The sequence below is a fragment of the Empidonax traillii genome, unplaced genomic scaffold (genome assembly GCF_003031625.1).
Source record: "Empidonax traillii isolate 1590-97213 ecotype Southwest subspecies unplaced genomic scaffold, ASM303162v1 scaffold218:size1087226, whole genome shotgun sequence".
Classification (NCBI taxonomy): Eukaryota; Metazoa; Chordata; class Aves; order Passeriformes; family Tyrannidae; genus Empidonax; species Empidonax traillii.
The window spans coordinates 69,676-86,705 of NW_020955411.1; the positions used below are offsets into that span (position 1 = coordinate 69,676).

General features: G+C 43.6%; 1 protein-coding gene across 2 annotated transcripts in view; it reads left to right on the plus strand.

The window, feature by feature from the left end:
• Nucleotides 1-15,770, plus strand: part of RSPH9 (radial spoke head 9 homolog) — an 18,917-nt gene extending 3,147 nt beyond the window's left edge. The window contains exon 5 of one of the 2 annotated variants that reach the window (XM_027887668.1): nt 15,505-15,770. In XM_027887668.1, coding sequence (XP_027743469.1) covers nt 15,505-15,665 — 161 coding nt within the window. In that variant the 3' untranslated portion in view covers nt 15,666-15,770. Of the gene's footprint in view, nt 1-1,629; nt 1,727-15,504 lie in introns of those variants that run through there. The other variant, XM_027887667.1, reaches the window with a different exon arrangement.
• Nucleotides 15,771-17,030: the final 1,260 nt, after the last annotated feature.

Below are 17,030 nucleotides of genomic sequence, written 5' to 3' on the forward strand. Positions count from 1 at the left end.
TAGGATAGCAGATGACCTGTGCCAGATGGAACTGAGTGGAGGGACAGTGAATTGCCAGTATCATAAATAGCTTTTCAGGCACTCTCTCTCTCCTCCTCTCTCTCTTCCCTGCTCCCCCCTTGAAGGTTAATCCCCCCTTGCAATCTTCCCTTTGGCAAAAAAGAATTGAGAATAAACCTAGTGAGCTTCTGCCTGAATTCTGAACACTTTCAACTGTACAGAGCATAAACCACTAAAATGTAAACCACTATTCAATTTACTGGGAGTGTCCTTGAGGCAATCATTTTCCAGAGGTGTAGTCTGGAGAGACTGCACATTTTTACGTATACTAGCTTACTGAGGTGACCTTTTTGACTCAAAGGAGTACTGCAAGGGAAATTAGTTCCTCAATATCTCCAAAGAAAATTTTAGCTGCTGTTTTGTATGGTAGTTCAGGTGTTGCTATTGTTTGCCTCCCCCCTGCTCCCCCCTTTATTTCCTCTCTCTCTTGTGGTAGGGAGACATGCTGCGTGTTAGACACGCAAATGGCGGTTTTGTTGAAGTCTTCAGATTAAATTTGACTTGTAGCTTTATTTTACCCAGTGGCTGATACAAAGTGGGGCTCAAGTGTGCCACTGTTGCGTTTGTCTTCCTGTGGCAACCTGAGATCTGTGTAAGCATGAACCTTCGCTCCCTTCCCAGGAGGGTGTTGCTGTTAGCACAGATCTCTCAGTCTCCTCAGAAAAAGTTTCCTCTCAGAGACTACCTGAGCTCAAGTGCAGCTGAGTGTTTCTTAATGGAAAAAATTCATCATGGTGCCAGTGCAGCTCTGGTTGTTCTGTCCTGCTCTTTTTTGGACTGAACCTGGGGATTGATGGAATAAGCTTGTCAGGTGAAGGAAGTAAGACAGGAATTTGTTACAGGATCAGCAAGCCATGTATCTTCTCTAATTGCACTCTATCACATGCAGATAGGAGCTCTGACATTAAAGAAAGATCAACTCGCACTTCTTTAACAAGCATTCAGGTTGCCTAAAAGTACTGGTTGCTTGGGAAAATGTGTGTGTGTGGGGAAACAACAGAGGGCAGACACAAGTTTTCTGCTGATTTTATCAGCATGGCTCTGCCAAAGTTACTCACTCCAGGTTGTGAGGCACTCAAACTCTGGTTCTTGGATTACTTTCCTTCATCTGTGCATGTTGGTTCTGACAGAGCAGAAAAAGCAGACAGTGATTTTTCTATTTCACGATGTGTTGTTCATAGTTCTGGCAAATCCCTTCATTTTGACCCGAAGTTTTTCTTGCCTTTCCTGGTTAGATCCTCTCTTGAGCAGTTACTGTCAGAAGTAGGAATTGCTGAACTTACTGCATCTAGAATTGTGACTGAAGCCAGAATTGTCTCTGTCCTCAACAAATACACAAGAAGCGGATTGTGGATATGCAACATGGGAGTGTTGTTCCCAGCCTGCAATAGCTGGAATTCCCCTACATTTTAAAAGACCTAAAGAACAGGACTGAGAGATTCAGGGCTGATTTTAACCTGTCTTAAAGTAACAGCTCTTTGAATAGTTTTCTCTATTAATTGGAGACTTAGCATCTGTGATGGCTGTCAAGGGGGTAACTGTCATAAAATGTATGGTGTGTCATTATAGGAGAGCAGAGGTGTCTTACAGAATGGAAAGTTGGAGGCAGAGAGAACATTTTATATGACAGCTGAGAGGTGGGAAGAAAGGAAGTTAAAAGTGGGTTGTATAAAGGCAACAATGGTAAAAGCAGAGTTTAGTGCAAAACTGGAAAACCTGGAGTTTTTTAACAAAACTGTCTGCCATCCTTATCTTTACCAGTGATATCTGTGGTGTTTGCAGGTTCCAAATTCTGTCTGTGTGTCTATCTATCAGGTTATCTGTGCACTTTTAAGAGTTCAGAATATATTGATGCTCCTCCTTTAATCATTCAGTGGGTCTGTCTGTTTATTCTTGATGTCTCAGCTCCCACAGACAAGTGATTGTGTGACTTAGCTTTTATTAAAAAAAAATACATTTTTAAAAATGATTGTAGAGAAAAGTGTCTTGCCTCAAAAGCATGAACGTGGAGGGGTTGCAATGCTGATCTTCTGACACTGCAGTATCAGATCATGTAAAGCTTCATTCTGATCCAAGTGGCCAGCTGGCCAGAACGTTGCATGCTGGGATCTGTAGGTTTTGCTAACCATATGTCTGCATTAAAGATAAGCTTGTTTGCTCTACTCTAAGCAGACAATCTGCTCAACTTTATGCACAATTAGATGTGGCCTTTCAGCTGCTGGCATGTTGCCAGCGTGGTCCTCTCTGCTGCATGCAATTTGGAACCCTAAACACACTATTTCAGGAACCAGGGCTGTGGCAATTTTACATGTGCTTGTAGATAATGGAATGGCAAAGCAAACAGCAATAATTCCTATCATGCCTACAGTATTTTCACTTGATGACCTAATGTTGTGGAGATATGAAATAATAGTCACTTGTCAGGCATTGACATGACGGGGAAAGTGAAAATAGGGGGTGAAGGTTGATTTTACTGTGACCGTGGTATCAGATCAGACTGTGCTCCATTCTGCAAGGGTAAAGAAAGGGGGTGAGACAAAGCCTAAGGTCCTAGTGTAGAGGGGAAAGCTTGGGAGGATGTGAGACAGGGGTGGAGAATGCAGTTCTCTGGCACTTTCAAACTACAGTTCAGAAAAGCATTAACTTGACTCTGAGGGTTTGTTACAGATTACTGACTCAGATCACTTTGATATGGAGAGAAGGGACGCCAACAGGACACTGTTAAAAACTGATGTGGGTGGGGAGGTATGTCTAGATAGGAAAAGATATGAGTGGAATTAGGTTTTATATGAGAAGACTTTCTTCAAAAGTCATGACTACCAGTCAATAAATAGCTGCTTTTGGCTGAAAGCCTACCACAGTTCATTTGTAGAATAGGAGCAGAAATTAGAATTTAAAAAGACACATGAAAGGAAATGCAGAAAGTTTGGAACAATTAATGACAATGATATAAATTGGAATTTATAATGAGTAGAAAATGACAAAGGGAGCCAGAATAACCTGGAGTAGTCCATGACAACGGTAAGACAGATTTATTTCAACTATATTGAGAAGAAAAGAAAGCATAGTAATGCTATTGGAAACTGTCACTAAATGGTGATGGTAAAAAGGCTGGGAAGAATGTGCAAGGGCAGAAGTCCTCAATATTTTTTTCTGGTTTGTTTTTGGAAAGAATATGGACTCACATTAAACAAAGACAATAAAATACTTTTTCAGACAGCTTTCAGACTGTTTGCTAAGAGAGGGAAGAGTTAAACAACCTTGTCTGTGAGTCAAAAGAATTAAAATGGCAGTCAAATAAGTTACTTCTGAAATCATTATCTCAGGAGACTTGGGGCATACTAACCTTTAATAAATCCCAGCATTGCAGAACTTTCCCCCTAAACTTAATCTTCATTAGTAGTTCAGATTCAGAAATCGCCAAATGGGTGTATTTCTGGAAGGGGTCAGAAGGGGCTTCAGCTGGGACCAGTGCCAGTATTGATATTCTTCAACTTACTTACAAATGATCTAGAAGTAAAGGATTGGTAGAGAGAGAAATAATGACAAAGGCAGGATAGATACAGAGATCTAGGTGTAGCTACCTGCAAAGTCACATATCTACAGGTAAGGACTGGAAGCCAGATTTTTAGATTTGTATTCTGGAAGCTGTAGCTCTTTAAAGAAATCCAGGCACAACCCACTGAACATGAGGTCCCAGTCTGATCCTGAGACATAAATGGCTAATTTGATCTGCAGATAAATAAACAAGGGCGTAGCAAAGAGGAACAGGGAGGTGACTGTATTTTTGCATACAGTGTCAGTGGAATCAGGACTGGATTACTGCACATTGCAAAACCGGAGAGTTGCAGAAAAGAGACACATAATGATTCAAGGGCTGGTGAGAGACATAAACAGTTCAATCTGTTTATCTTGCAGAAAAGACCACGAGAACGCCTGTATCGCACTGTGTAAATGCTCTGTGGAGTTTAAGTATTGGGTACTGAAGGTCTAATTATTATAGCAGAGAAAGGCATAACAGGGATCAGCAGCTAAATATTATAGCCAGAAAACCTAAAATGAACAATTAGATACAATTTTTAACAATGAAATTATTTCCAGCTAGCAAGGGTAATGGATGAGCCTCTCCCTTGGCATCTTAACATCATGCTGGATATCTTCCTGGAAACGGTGTTTCAGCCAAATGAAAATATAAGTAGATGGTCCCAGACATAAGTAACTGAGTTCAGTTTAATGGGCAGAGTTTTAATGGTATGTAGGAGTCCAGATTCCTGGTATGCCTGGCCATAAACTTGATGACAACCATGGAGAGTGATGTTCAGCTTGGGCTTCTTTGCTGTCAGGGACAATAACACAAGGGTGACAATGGGTTCCTGAAACAGTGACTCTAAGTGCAAATCAGCTGGCTTCTTGCTTTCTGAATTTCGATGCATGAGGGCTCAAAAGAGGACTAAAGAGTTTCCTGGTTTGCTGCTGTCAATTGTGAATGTTAATCTGGGGAGCTGAGACCCTTCTTCAGATGTAATTGCTGACTCTAATGCCAGGAGAAATTTTATAGCATCAATCTAAATGTGTATACAGTGGCAGGATGCATCATAGTGAGTCTTGTCTACTTGCTGTTTAAGATTAAATTAGAGGAGAAGTGCCTAGACAGAAGATCATTTCACCTCCCTTACCATTTTGACTGTGGAGGAAGTGACAGCCACTTGGTCTGTAGCTCTATTTCTTCATCTGAAAGTACAGTGGTTTTGGAGCATTCCTCATACAGCATTACAAAGGGATTTGTGGCCTTTTCCTTGGCTGAATACTTTGGGCACTAGCCTTTCTGTAAACTTGCTGAACAGTAGTGTGAGTTAGAATGCTAACCTCCAGTCCTCTAAGCTTCATTGGCACACTCTTTATCGGTTTAGCAAAAGCTGGTGCTTAATGGGCCCTTGAAGATGGAGGGGTTGCATTTCTAAGTGGGAGATAGTCTCCGTGGACACTCTCAAGGGCCATTTTGGCAGCCCCACTTGGCTGTCCCAAAAGCCCGGGTGCAGGAAGGAACAAGACCAGGAGGCACAAACCTGCTTTATCTCCACGCATTAACACAGCTAATTAACTCCCTTTCGGCCCTTCCCCCTTCCTCCCCTCCCCAGCCTTCAAGGCGATTAATCCCCTATCAGCCTCGGACTCCAGCCATTTGAAGAGCCTGTGTCTGCAGAGGTATTTACAGCCCCAGCCCGCCAGCAGAGCGCAAGGGCCCGTTATCAGGGCTGTAAGACAAATGGCTGCCTATCTCCCCAGTGGCCTTGCAAAATCCAGCAAAGTGCTATGCTGTGCTGGCCACCTACTTTCACCCAGCCTCCCTTCTCTGCTAACATTTCACAGATGTGACCTGAGCCCTCCCCTTTCATTGCTTAACAATAAGCAGCACCTCCCCAGCTCTGTGAAAGCCGAGAGCAAGAGCACTTTACTTCTTAGCCTGCCAAGAGCCACACGGGGACAAGGCTTTTCAAGCTGTCTCGCTGAAATCCAAACTAAAAGACTCATAATAAATGAGAGAGCAGTGCTTCATGTTCGCAAGGATAAAAAGAGGTAACCAAAATGTAGACTGAAATATCTAGCATGGCCCACAGCTATCGTCATTCCTCGCTGGATTTGTCCTAAGGCTTGGTGTGTGTGTGAAACTGAACTACAGTATCTCATGGAATTACCTGACATTTATACAAGTAGTTTTGACAAACAAGCCTTAGAACAGCGTTAGAGAAGAACAGATTAGTGTGCATCCGACAACAGTCGGATTTCAGATCCGAAAAGTGAACCCAGAACCTGGCCCAGTGGGTTATTAGTAAAAGCATTGGCACCTGAAGTTCTCTGTTAAAACTGAAGTCGGCCATCCCTAGAAATAATTTCAGGATGGCTCTAGCTGCTATCTTCCAGCAGGGCGCACTATGGTGCCAGCAATGTCAGTGAGCACAGAAAGGAAACCGCAGAAAAGTAAAGCAGAAAGAAAAGCACCAAGAGCAGCACCAAACCGAGAAGGTATGGCCTGAGTTTCTGGACTGTGTATGATATACTGGCCTCCTGAACTGCAGGTATAGAGAAGACATTCTCTCCCTTCCAAACGTAGGCAATTTCTGGAATTGTCACTGGGTTTTTCAGTAGCTTTCTTAGCATCATTAGCGATCACAAGCATGCAATGGACATGCACAAATACATAAGTGTGTCCCCTACATACTTCAAAAGTAGAGGCACTCTTCATTTTTGCTAGTGATGTGTGGACTGGGAAGCTTTAGAGGCTGTTAAAGCCATTGCTGTGGTGACCCAAGAGAGTTACCTGGAAACAAGACAATATGTCACCTCTAGAAGCTGGGGTGCTGCCAGCTCAGGAGTTCAAGATCAGATTGGAACCTCTCACGTGGGAGCACAGCAGGAGGACTCCAGAGCCAGCCAGTATTATAGCTTTTGACTGGCTGATCATGGTCTGCCTTGATTTCTGGAAAGGAGTCTGTTTTCCTTGGGCTTTGTGTCTATGATTAATAGAGCAGTGCATTCACTGCTTTTGAGTCCTAGATCTGTATCACCTCAGGGGTCTTGTTTAATCAGAGATCTTGGATCAGTTTATATCAGAGTAGGGCTGCCTATCAACTGAGAGCTGTGGTGGAGTCCTTTGCCTTCCTGACTGCTGTAGTGAAAGAATGAGGACAGAAGCAGAGTCTTTGTAGCTACTATCCAAGGAATGTATTTAAAGTTTTTTTTCCTCAGTGACAGAAATCATGACCCACCCTGTCTCCATTTCAGCTCGGGGTTCGTTGGACATGAAAAGGAGATGAACTTCTTGCTGAACTGATGGGAAATGCTGGTAAAGCCTCATAGAACCAGAAGTTGTAGTTTTATCACCACATCAGTCAGCCTTGGCCTAACCCTTTCTCTAGGGAACAATGAAAAATTAGTTGTGGGGGAAATCCTCGGACAGGCTGTGTGTCACTGAAGTCAGAACGAGGTCAGCTTTTGCTAGGAGTGATCTGTCTCTGAAGGGGCTCCACGTAATGAGTGGCAGCTCCTGCCTGCGCAGCCGTTGGCACTGGTGCCAGCCCGAAATACAGCTTTGCTTTGCTGTTTGCTGCTCCTTTGGCCATGGAGCTCTTGCAGGGAGGAAGTCAATGGGCATTGCCTTATTTCACTGTACACAAATATCATATGGATGGAAATTGTGCGTGCTGAAGGGGTGTGTGGCTGTGTGCGGAGGGAGAAGGACAAGGGGCAGTTCATCTATGGGTATATTTGTAAAGCAGTTGTGCTGTGCAGAGATGGCTAGGCTATCCCAGGCATTGAAAGATGCTCAGCCATCTTTAGTGTTCAGAATTAGCTTGAGTATCAACACTGCACTGTGCTGCGTGGATATGCTCCATGGGACAGTCTTCTCAGAAAACAGTAAACTCTTGGGGTAATTTGGTCCAGAATTCATATCTAGTTTAGCACGAAAACATCAACAGTTTGTAATCTGTGCCATCTGTTCCTCATTCCAAGTTCTTTTAACTAGCCCTGCTAATTTGATGATGAGGTAGGAAGTACAACTGGGGGATTGACAGGGCTTGTGGCCTTGCCCCTCCTGCAGGAGAGCAAATTGGATGTGCTCTAAGCATTCGGTGGGTTTTGAATACCAGCATCGACTGCTTTGTGTTCTCTCAGAATTCAGAGATCAATGTGAGGTTCTTTGCCCCTAATCCAGCCCCTGTTCATCATTATCACCTCCTCAAAGTGGCCAGTGCTTTGTTACCAGGAGAGGAAAAATCTTACAAGGTGGCCATAATCTCCTCTGAGAGTCAGACAGATATTCTCCCGTGGGTAAGAAAGTGACAGTGACCGAAAGCTCTAGGGGGAAGCAGGCTAGAACAAAGCTGTCCATTGCATCCTTTCATCAAACTGTTAATCTTTCTTTCAAAGACATCACATTTGTTTGGTGACAAAGGCCCCAAAGAAGCTGAATTGAGCCTGAAATCCTGTAGCAAGATTTAGAGGAAGCGTCTTTCATTTGGAGCAGGGAGGGGCGAGAGACTCCTTTTTCTTCTCACCAGCCAATGGGCTCAGAGAAGCCCACGAAGGTGACGGATTAATGCAGGGGCTCCCCAGGTAGATGCTACGTGACTCCTGGCACGCTCCAAAAACGTTTCCACAGCGACCAGCTGAACAAGAAATATGGAGTGTGATGAGATCTAGCATAAACTTGCTTTGGAAGGAGAGTGATTTGCCACTCTGAGCAATTTCTAAATTTACTACAGAAGACCCAAGACACAATGATCTGTACTGTAGTTGTCAGAATACAAATAGCAGGGATTTTAATCAATTTTTCGTACTCCTTATAAGTTTTGATTGCTTATTGTCTTGTTGTTTCCTCCAGTGCATAACCCCATTCCAAATCTTTGTTCTGGATGCTTTCTGTGCAGTCTACATATTTTTCTTAATTAGAATAATTTTTTTGTTTGTTTTTGTTTTTTTTGTTTTATCAGTTGGATTTAGGACTAAAGGGCAAACTAACAGGGCTATAAGGGAAGCTGTAATTTGATGTGTATTCTGTGCTAGCTTTTTCAGTCCTTCCCGTCCTCTGCTGCTCATTTATATCTGTGTATTGTCCCTTCTTTTGTGTTGGCATTGCTGGCTGAGCAGCCAGATTCCAGCTGGAAAAACAACATTATTTTTGTCTAATATATTTTTTCGTCAGATCATTTCACTGACCTGGCTCACTGAGCAGTAAATAAACACTTTTGTGGTCTCTGTAATGGAAGAGTGATGAGGGTGGGAATAAGGGTTTGAGGGCAGAGCCTGCTTCAACTGGATTAAGCAGCACTGTTGTCAGATTTCTAAGGATGGCCTGAATTTCACCCAGTACATGGAGGTACCTGAATGCCGTGCATCTGGGACAGCATTGCAATCTCTAGTGTTCCTTGTCAGCAGGAAACAGGTTCTTCATGTATAAATGGAAGGTCCAGGCCAGTCTTAATCATTTCTACTGCAGACAGGTTCCCAGTGGGAGAAAATAATGGAGAGGAAAAGCCTCTGAAGTAAGATCGTTTTACTTTGAGGTTTGGGAATGGTTGTATTTGTGTGTCAAGGACATGGCAGGCATTAGGACCATGCAAGAGCCACTTGGCAGCATCTGACTGTTTGTAAGCTGTGCTTTTCTGGCTCTGGAGGCTTTTAAAAATAGTACTGAACCTGCAACCAGTCTGTGTTTTTATTTAATTATTATTAAATAGTTATATGGGGAATTGGAAATATTGACAGCAGTGTTAACATATGGGGTGCAGGTGGTGTGTCAAGCAAATGAAGGAGATTTAGTTTGCAGCCAGTAAGTGGCATGAAGGAGTTTGGGCCCCACATAGGAGTGTTTGGATGTGTCCTTATGGCTGATAGGCTGTGCACGAAACGTCCGTGTGGCACAATTTGTTGAGAGCCAAAGCACAGTGACCTTTTGTCACAGCTGCTCTGCTTTGCAATTTGTCTTTGTTTCCTACAGAAAGCAAATTAGAAGTAGGAAGCTCTTCCCAGTTTAGGATTTTCTGTTGAAGTGAAATGGAAGCTAAATCCCATGGGTGTAGCGAGGCTTTGTCAGAGCTAAGTGCTTGGGGTCACACAGCCAAGAGGAGCTCCTTTTGCAGAGTGAAATGGTTATGCCCTTCTCTGGGCATTAATATTTGTCCTGTAACTCTGTGCTTGACTTTTACTCAGGACTAACTGCAGGAACATCCGTTGTAACTTGCTCTTGTGGCAGCATATTGTGTTAATAGGAAGAGCAACCACGCTGTAGCTGCTTTTCCCTTGAGACTTTTCCTCCTTTGAAGAGGAATTGATAATGTCACTTTTATGACCCTCTGTGAGCTTTTGCAACGTGGAGCCTCTCTATCAGGCTGTCTAGCTCCTAAGGCTGTTTCTTCTCAAGCTTGCACTGAAATGAGGCATTGCTGAATCACCTCCAAAGCAGCAATGTTATAAGAGGTCATACTGAAAGTGGACCAGTTACGGCAGGAAAGTTCTTCTGCAAACAGCCCTCCTAAATGGATTTTGTTTAAAAGCTCATGTCTCATGCACCCTATTGCCTCTGTGAATTACAGGGTTCAGCCCATAGCTGGGGCAGACATGGGGGATGAGACAGGGATTTCTGTTGGCGACTGGAAAGGAAGAAGCAGCTGAGAAGGAGGTTGACTTTTGAAATTCAGCCCTGGTGTCCTGGCAGCTGTTGAAGGGCCATAAAAAAGGCAGTGGTTTAACACTGGGTGAGCATCAGGATCTTCAAAGCACTTTCTTGTTTGGGAAAGATGTAAGGAACTCCTCAGAATTCCTGCCTGTGTTTGGAGGGGTGGAGGCTGCAGCCTGATCCAAAGAGGGAATAGGAAGCTCCAGATCTTCATCCAGCGGATGCTTTTCCCATGCTCTTTCCTCCCACACAGCAGCTCCCTCCCTTCCCTTCTGGAGCAGCAACAGGCAATAGTTTCAGCACAGACAGTGCTTGGTTTTCTTAGGTTTGCTGGGTGCAGCCTAAGAATTAATTTGCTTTTTTAAAAAAATGTATTTTGAAGATTGGGAAACTCACCAGAGCAGAGTTACTGGTAGGAATCTCTAGCGTGAGAGCAATGACCTCCAGTTCCCTGCACCTCACCGAGCTTTGCATGATGATTTAACTCTGCTGCCTGATTTAGGGGCAGCACAGGCTACAGCTCACACGTAGATACAAGTTAAATTCAGTATTTAACTCTAGGAAACTGAGATTTTACTTGCTGGCTTCTAGTACTAGTTGTATTCCCTCCAATGCAAATAACAGTACTTTAAAATCTTTTTTCAAGACAACTTTTATCTAGGAGTATTGGTGTACCTTACAGACCAATGCTTTGAGCTTCCCAGACTCCAAGTAAGAGACATATTGTCTGACACAGGGACTGCCATGGGATATTCTCAGCCAATGTTAGAAGGGATTTGAACCCAGCAGCCTGCTTCTGCATTTTTATAGTAATACAGACCTACAGCTACCTATGCAATGATTTTACTCCAAGAACCATTTGCAATAGCAGGGAAGTTAAAAAAAAAAAAAAAGAGAAAGAAAAAAGGAAGGATAAAACCAGCATTTAATTTTCATAATTCTCCCAATATTTTTATATTGTATTATTATATGCATTTTTAAGACTTTCTCTTGAAGGAGAAAGAAGGTATATTCATTTTGAGCTATTATTTCGTACTGTTCATTAGGTACTGATTAAAGTACTTTTAGAGTGATTTATGACATCTATATTTCAAACTCCTACAAGAAAGGTGGGCCTGAAAAAGCATCTTGTTTGAATATTGTGAGATTTGAGCTGTGATGGAGAGAATACAAGTGCTTTGGATTTTTCCAAGGGAACAACTTTCTCCATGTTTCGTGAGTTCAGATTTTGTTTTCTGCACCATTTCTTCAAATACTGTTAATGTGGTGAGGTATGGGGAAAAAAAAAAAGCATGGAGATAACTAGCTCTAATTTCTTCCTTTAAAGAAAAGGACCAAAGAATCCAGATAGGTTCCAGAACTTTAATGTTCTGTCTTCTAAGAAGACACACCAGCATTTTGTATCAAATGCAATTTCTGAATGGGTTTTGTGTGTTGCAAAAGTCCAGTTTGGAAAAGTACATTGAATAAATCATCTTTGATAACTGGGTTAGAAAAATGTCCCCAGTGACCTGGTTAGTAAAAGGTGGAAGGTGGCACTGCTGCTACTCTTTCGCTTTGCAGAATAAAGAGCAGCTCTAGGACTAAGGATCATTCTGGCTGAAAACAGGAACTGAGTGAAAATGACATTACAGTTCCCAGCAGCTTCTTGTAATTTTTTCCTGTTCTCAACCTTTGTTGCGCCAGTCCAGTTGGGATTGGCCTTAAGTAACCTGCCTGTTTTGTTCAGGTCCTCATTTCACAGGAAGACCTATGCAGCATCAGCAAAACTTTACTGTCCATATTTGCATAGAATTAGATGCAGAATGAGGGGCCAGAGAAGAGCTGGAAAGTGTAACAATAATAATATTACCCAAAGGTCTCATATTTATGAAATGACAAATATGAGCCCTTTGAGAGTTTGCAGCTTGGACAGACGCTGGGGAAATACAGCAGGTGCACATCAGAGATCTAGAACGAAAGTGAATGGAGGTGTCTTTAATTACATCTGTCCATTTCTGCCAGGTGTGAAGGTGTATGGGAAGTTCCTTTGATCAGCAGAGTTAACTGCTGATGAATATTCTGCTGAGATTGATAAGCCTGTGTGCCACTGGGTAAATGTTCTGTGAAAATCATGGATCTGTGTACTCTCTTGCCTCAGAGCACAGATATGGGAATTTAATCATGTTGAACTTGATTTATTCTACCTCCCCTGTGAATTTGTCGAACAAAAAGATGTCTGAATCTAGATATAATTATAAGAGCATTAATATCCCTGTTTGCCCTCTCACCTTTCCCATTTATCATGCTCCAGGCATCTCTTTCTGTTCTTTGTAAATAGTTTGGGGTACAGGGTTCATGTGTGTACACAAACATATATATACATACACAAGTTATCACATGTACCCCAGGCTGCTGGATGCTTCCAGTATGTTGGGAGGCATTAGCAAATTAGATAATCCCTAAAGGCTTTCACCACCCAGCAAGGCAAGGCACAGTCCTATTCTTGACAGACTTGCTTCTCAGAGGACTGGTCCTAAATCAAAGACAATAAGAGTTCCTCATTCCATTATCTTTTTGTCAGAGAAACTTTTCCAGAAGTTTACAGTGTGTCATCCTCCCCTTTCCCGCAAACCAATCTGCAGCAAGAATTACCAGTATTTAGATAAAGGGCTTGCAGATCGTTTCTCCAAGTTCAAGCTGCAAGAACCCTGCACTGGGAGCAAAGTCAGTTCACGGGAGAAACTGAGAAAGTTACTGGTCACTATTACATTTAGACCTATTTGCTTACCACTTGTTGCTAAACACTCCTATGCATAGTCATGCTTACTACCATTGACAAATGCTGAAAACTTCTAGAAACAAAGTTCAAGAAACTGAAAGCTTGTACTTTGACAGCAGATGGCTGTTAGTGTTTCAGTCACTGGATAATCTGTCTTGTAATGAAGTGTTCTTCATCTGGGTTTCCATGCTATCCGACTGGTGAAGTTTCTCAAGAACATGCAGATTTTGTCGAAGACCCACTCAATCAGAATTTGTAATCCCAGTGGCTGAAACACAGTATGTATTTTTACTCCAGGTATGAAAAAGATCCAGACTAGTTTGTGTCTGTCTGTGTGGCACTGGAGAGACTGGATGGGAGATTTGGGTTGCCTTGTATGTGAAACCACTGCTTGTGAAGACAGCTTGTGTTTTAACTAGGACCTGCTCAAAGAACGTAGTAGTGCAAGTAATGTTGAAAGATGGCACACACCTGTATTGACCCTCCCATATTAAGTAGTGCTCTGCTTTACTGGGATCCCAGCTCTCTGTCTTTAGTGGAAATGTGGAGTGGAGTGAGTCAGAAGTTCTCCAGAGCAGGAATCTCCTGTGGAAGTCTCTTTTGTACTTCTGTCTGGCAGCTAGTCAGTCTGTCAGAAAGGAGGTAGGCATTCTTACTCTTCACCGAGTTCTGTGTTTGCACATGACTGAAGAGGGTACTTTGACAGGTAACATAAAAGATGACACAGGACTTGGGCATATTATAGTATAACAAACCCATGGAACTTCCTCCTGAAGGAGACATGGGAAACAATGGTGTCCAAGAAACTTTTGAAAAGTACACAACTACAAAGAGAAGAGACAGAGTAACAGGTGAGCAGCACAAATCACAAGAACTGGTATTACAGTGCTTTGAATTGTGTTGCTCCTTTCTGATTCTGCAGTTGCCACATAAACATTTCCCTCAATTTTTCTTCTTCCCTCAAGCCCTCAACTACTGTAGTTTGCCGTGAACTGTGTAAGAGACTACGTATACCACGAGCGAGCACGCAGGAACCCAACACTACACAAACACGGATTGCCCAGCTAGCTGCTGCCTCATGGCTGCCTGGCAAACCTCACAGCCTGTGCTTCCTTGCTGGCAGACCAAACAAATAGCTTCAGGAGCTGCAGTCAACTCTTGGACCTCCTGGGGGAGACCTGTTGTAGGAACTTGCGGTGTTAAAGCCTTTCAGCCCTTTGTCGGATGTGACTAAAATTGGCCAAGAGTCACAAGTGAGTGGGAAGGGGAGAACTGGCAGCTGACAGCAATCACAGAAGCCCTTCCCCAGGCTAACCATGACATGAGTAAGCATGAGTCATAGCACAAATTGATGAGCCTAAAATTATCTACAAGGATGAATACCGCCTAACTGGCCCAGCACATTATGGACTTTCTGCTTACTCTGGAACTGGCAGATTTTGGCTTTGGGTGCAGATAGGCTGACTGCTTGACTCCAGGCCAGTAGTAGCCTGACAGCTCAAACTGCAATTTTAAAAAAAATGTGGGCCTGCTCCTTTTTCTTTTACATGGATATTCAGCAGGAACTTTCTTCCCTACATTGTAGCCTCTAGGCATTACTGATTTGGTGCTGAAGCTGGTATTTTCTTCTCCTGGAAGCTCCTAGCCCTCCAGCATTGACTCCAAGTTGATTCTTCATCCCCCTCCCCTCTGGCATAGTTCCCAGGCTGTCATGTCAGATGCAAAATAAATACTCAGTGGCTCAGAGCTCCTTGCATCCAGAAGAAACTGCATTTTCACACTGGCTCTGAACCTCCTCTGCGGAGCCAAAGCAAAACTAATGTGGAAACTAATCCCTTTGCCCCTACCACGCACATCCTCTTCAGTGGTGGAGCCAAGACAGACTGAAGAGAATTAACCTTTTCTGTAAATTTCTCAGAAATAGGAAATACCCTGCTTTTCACTTTCTCCCTCTTTGCCAATCACTGTATTAGGAAAGTACCTTCTTCCTCTCCCCACTACTAACGCTAAAAGTTTATTTTAAGGACAAATTTCATACCTATGTAGGATTGCTATAGCTCATCTTGGCTCTTTATAGCTATTAGCTAGACCAAGTGGGTGGCAGAGCTTGTTAGAGTAACTGCTGCCCACTCAGAAACAGCCAAGAATAGCTGGAGCCTCTCCTGGGAATCAACTATACAAGTCTGGAGCGCAAGGGGTCCCTTCCTGTGACGCATATGACATTACCAACTTAGCCATGGGAATATGCTACTATGTGAACTGAGACACAGACAGCTGGAAACAAGGGCAGCCTGTAGTGCTGAAGTGACAAAAAAAGAGCACTGAGGTTTCTGGTCACCCTGACTTCCCTCTTTTCAGGTGTCACAAACTCCAGTGCAGCCTCGTGCACTGTATGCTGGTCAGGCAGAACCCATGGCAGTCCTTCTTTCAGCTTGGGGACAACTTGTTCCAGGAACGCTGCCTCTTTCTCTTGTCCAGTGATTCACTTGCACATCTTCTCGCACAGGCTGCTGGAGTGTCCAACTAGAGAAAGGAGGTGCTGTGGTGGTGCTGCGGAGCCTGCTGTGGCTGGGACTGACGTTCTACCATGTCCCAATGACCAAGCAATACGGCTACATCTACTTCGGCACTGGTGAGAAGAACATGGATCTGCCCTTCATGCTGTGACTCTCCTGTCTGCCATAATGACTAAAAAACTAAAGAACATTTTGATTTTATTGTTAGCAGATTTTTCTTTACTGCTTGTTCTAATAAATGTGTGAAACCTCTGCACTTTGAGCAGGATTCTTTTGTGCGTGGACTCTGGCCCTGATTCTTTTCCTAGGGCTTCATTGTATGCAGTCTTCCCTCAAATCCAAATTGAATTCCCTGTAATGTGTCACTGCAGATCCTTTAGATGGTAACAAATGGCATTTTCTTCCATGACAGGTGAAGCTCTAGGTCAGAAACCAAAACTAGGCCATCTGTCTGATTACAAAGACACCTTGTTTACACAAGAACTAATTTGGAGACAACATGAACAAATACCTGCTGTCACCCACGAATGACAAAAACAGAGTTGGAGTCAGAGTACAAAGCAGATGTATATTGTAAGGGATCTGTACTAAACCTTGAACTCTGGAAAGGCATATTGAAGAGATGAGAGTATTTAGTTTTTCAGATGTTAGGTTTCACCAAAATTAGAGGGATCACAGAATCACAGAATATAATGAGTTGGAAGGGACCCACAAGGATCATTGAGTCCAACCCTTAGCCTTGTTCAGGACCATCCCCAAGAGTCACACCATATGCCTGAGAGTATGATCTAAATGCTTCTTGAACTCTGTCAGGCTTGGTGCTGCAACCACTTCCCTGGAGAGCCTGTTCCAGTGCCCAACCACGCTCTGGCTGAAGAACCTTTTTCTAATATCCAACCTAAACCTCCCCTGACACAACTTCAGGCCATTCCCTCAAGTCCTGTCACTGGTCACCACAGAGATCAGTGCCTGTCCCTCCTCTTCCCCTCATGAGGAAGTTGTAACTGCAATGAGGTCTCCCCTCAGTCTCCTCCAGGTTGAGCAGAGCAAGTGACCTCAGCCGCTCCTCACACAGCTTACCCTCAAGGCCTTCACCATCTTTGTTGCCTTTCTTTAGACGCTCTCTAGCAGCTTAATATCTTTCTTACACTGAGGTGACCACAACTGCACACAATATTCAAGGTGAGGATGCCCCAGTGCAGAGCAGAGGGGGACAATCCCCTCCCTCACCTGGCTGGCGATGCTTTGCCTGATGCCCCCCAGGACACAGTTGGCCCTCCTGGCTGCCAGGGCATTGCTGACTCATATTCAGCTTGCCATTGACCAGGATCCCCAGGCCCCTTTCCTTGCCACTGTTTTCCAGCATCTCATTCCCCAGACTGTGCGTACATCCAGGGTTGCCCCATCCCAGGTGCAGAATCCAACACCTTCCCTTGTTGAACCTCATATGGTTGGGTTTTTCCAGCTCATGGCACTAAACTGTAGGAAAAAAAATAGCTGTGGGCATCACCTGGTC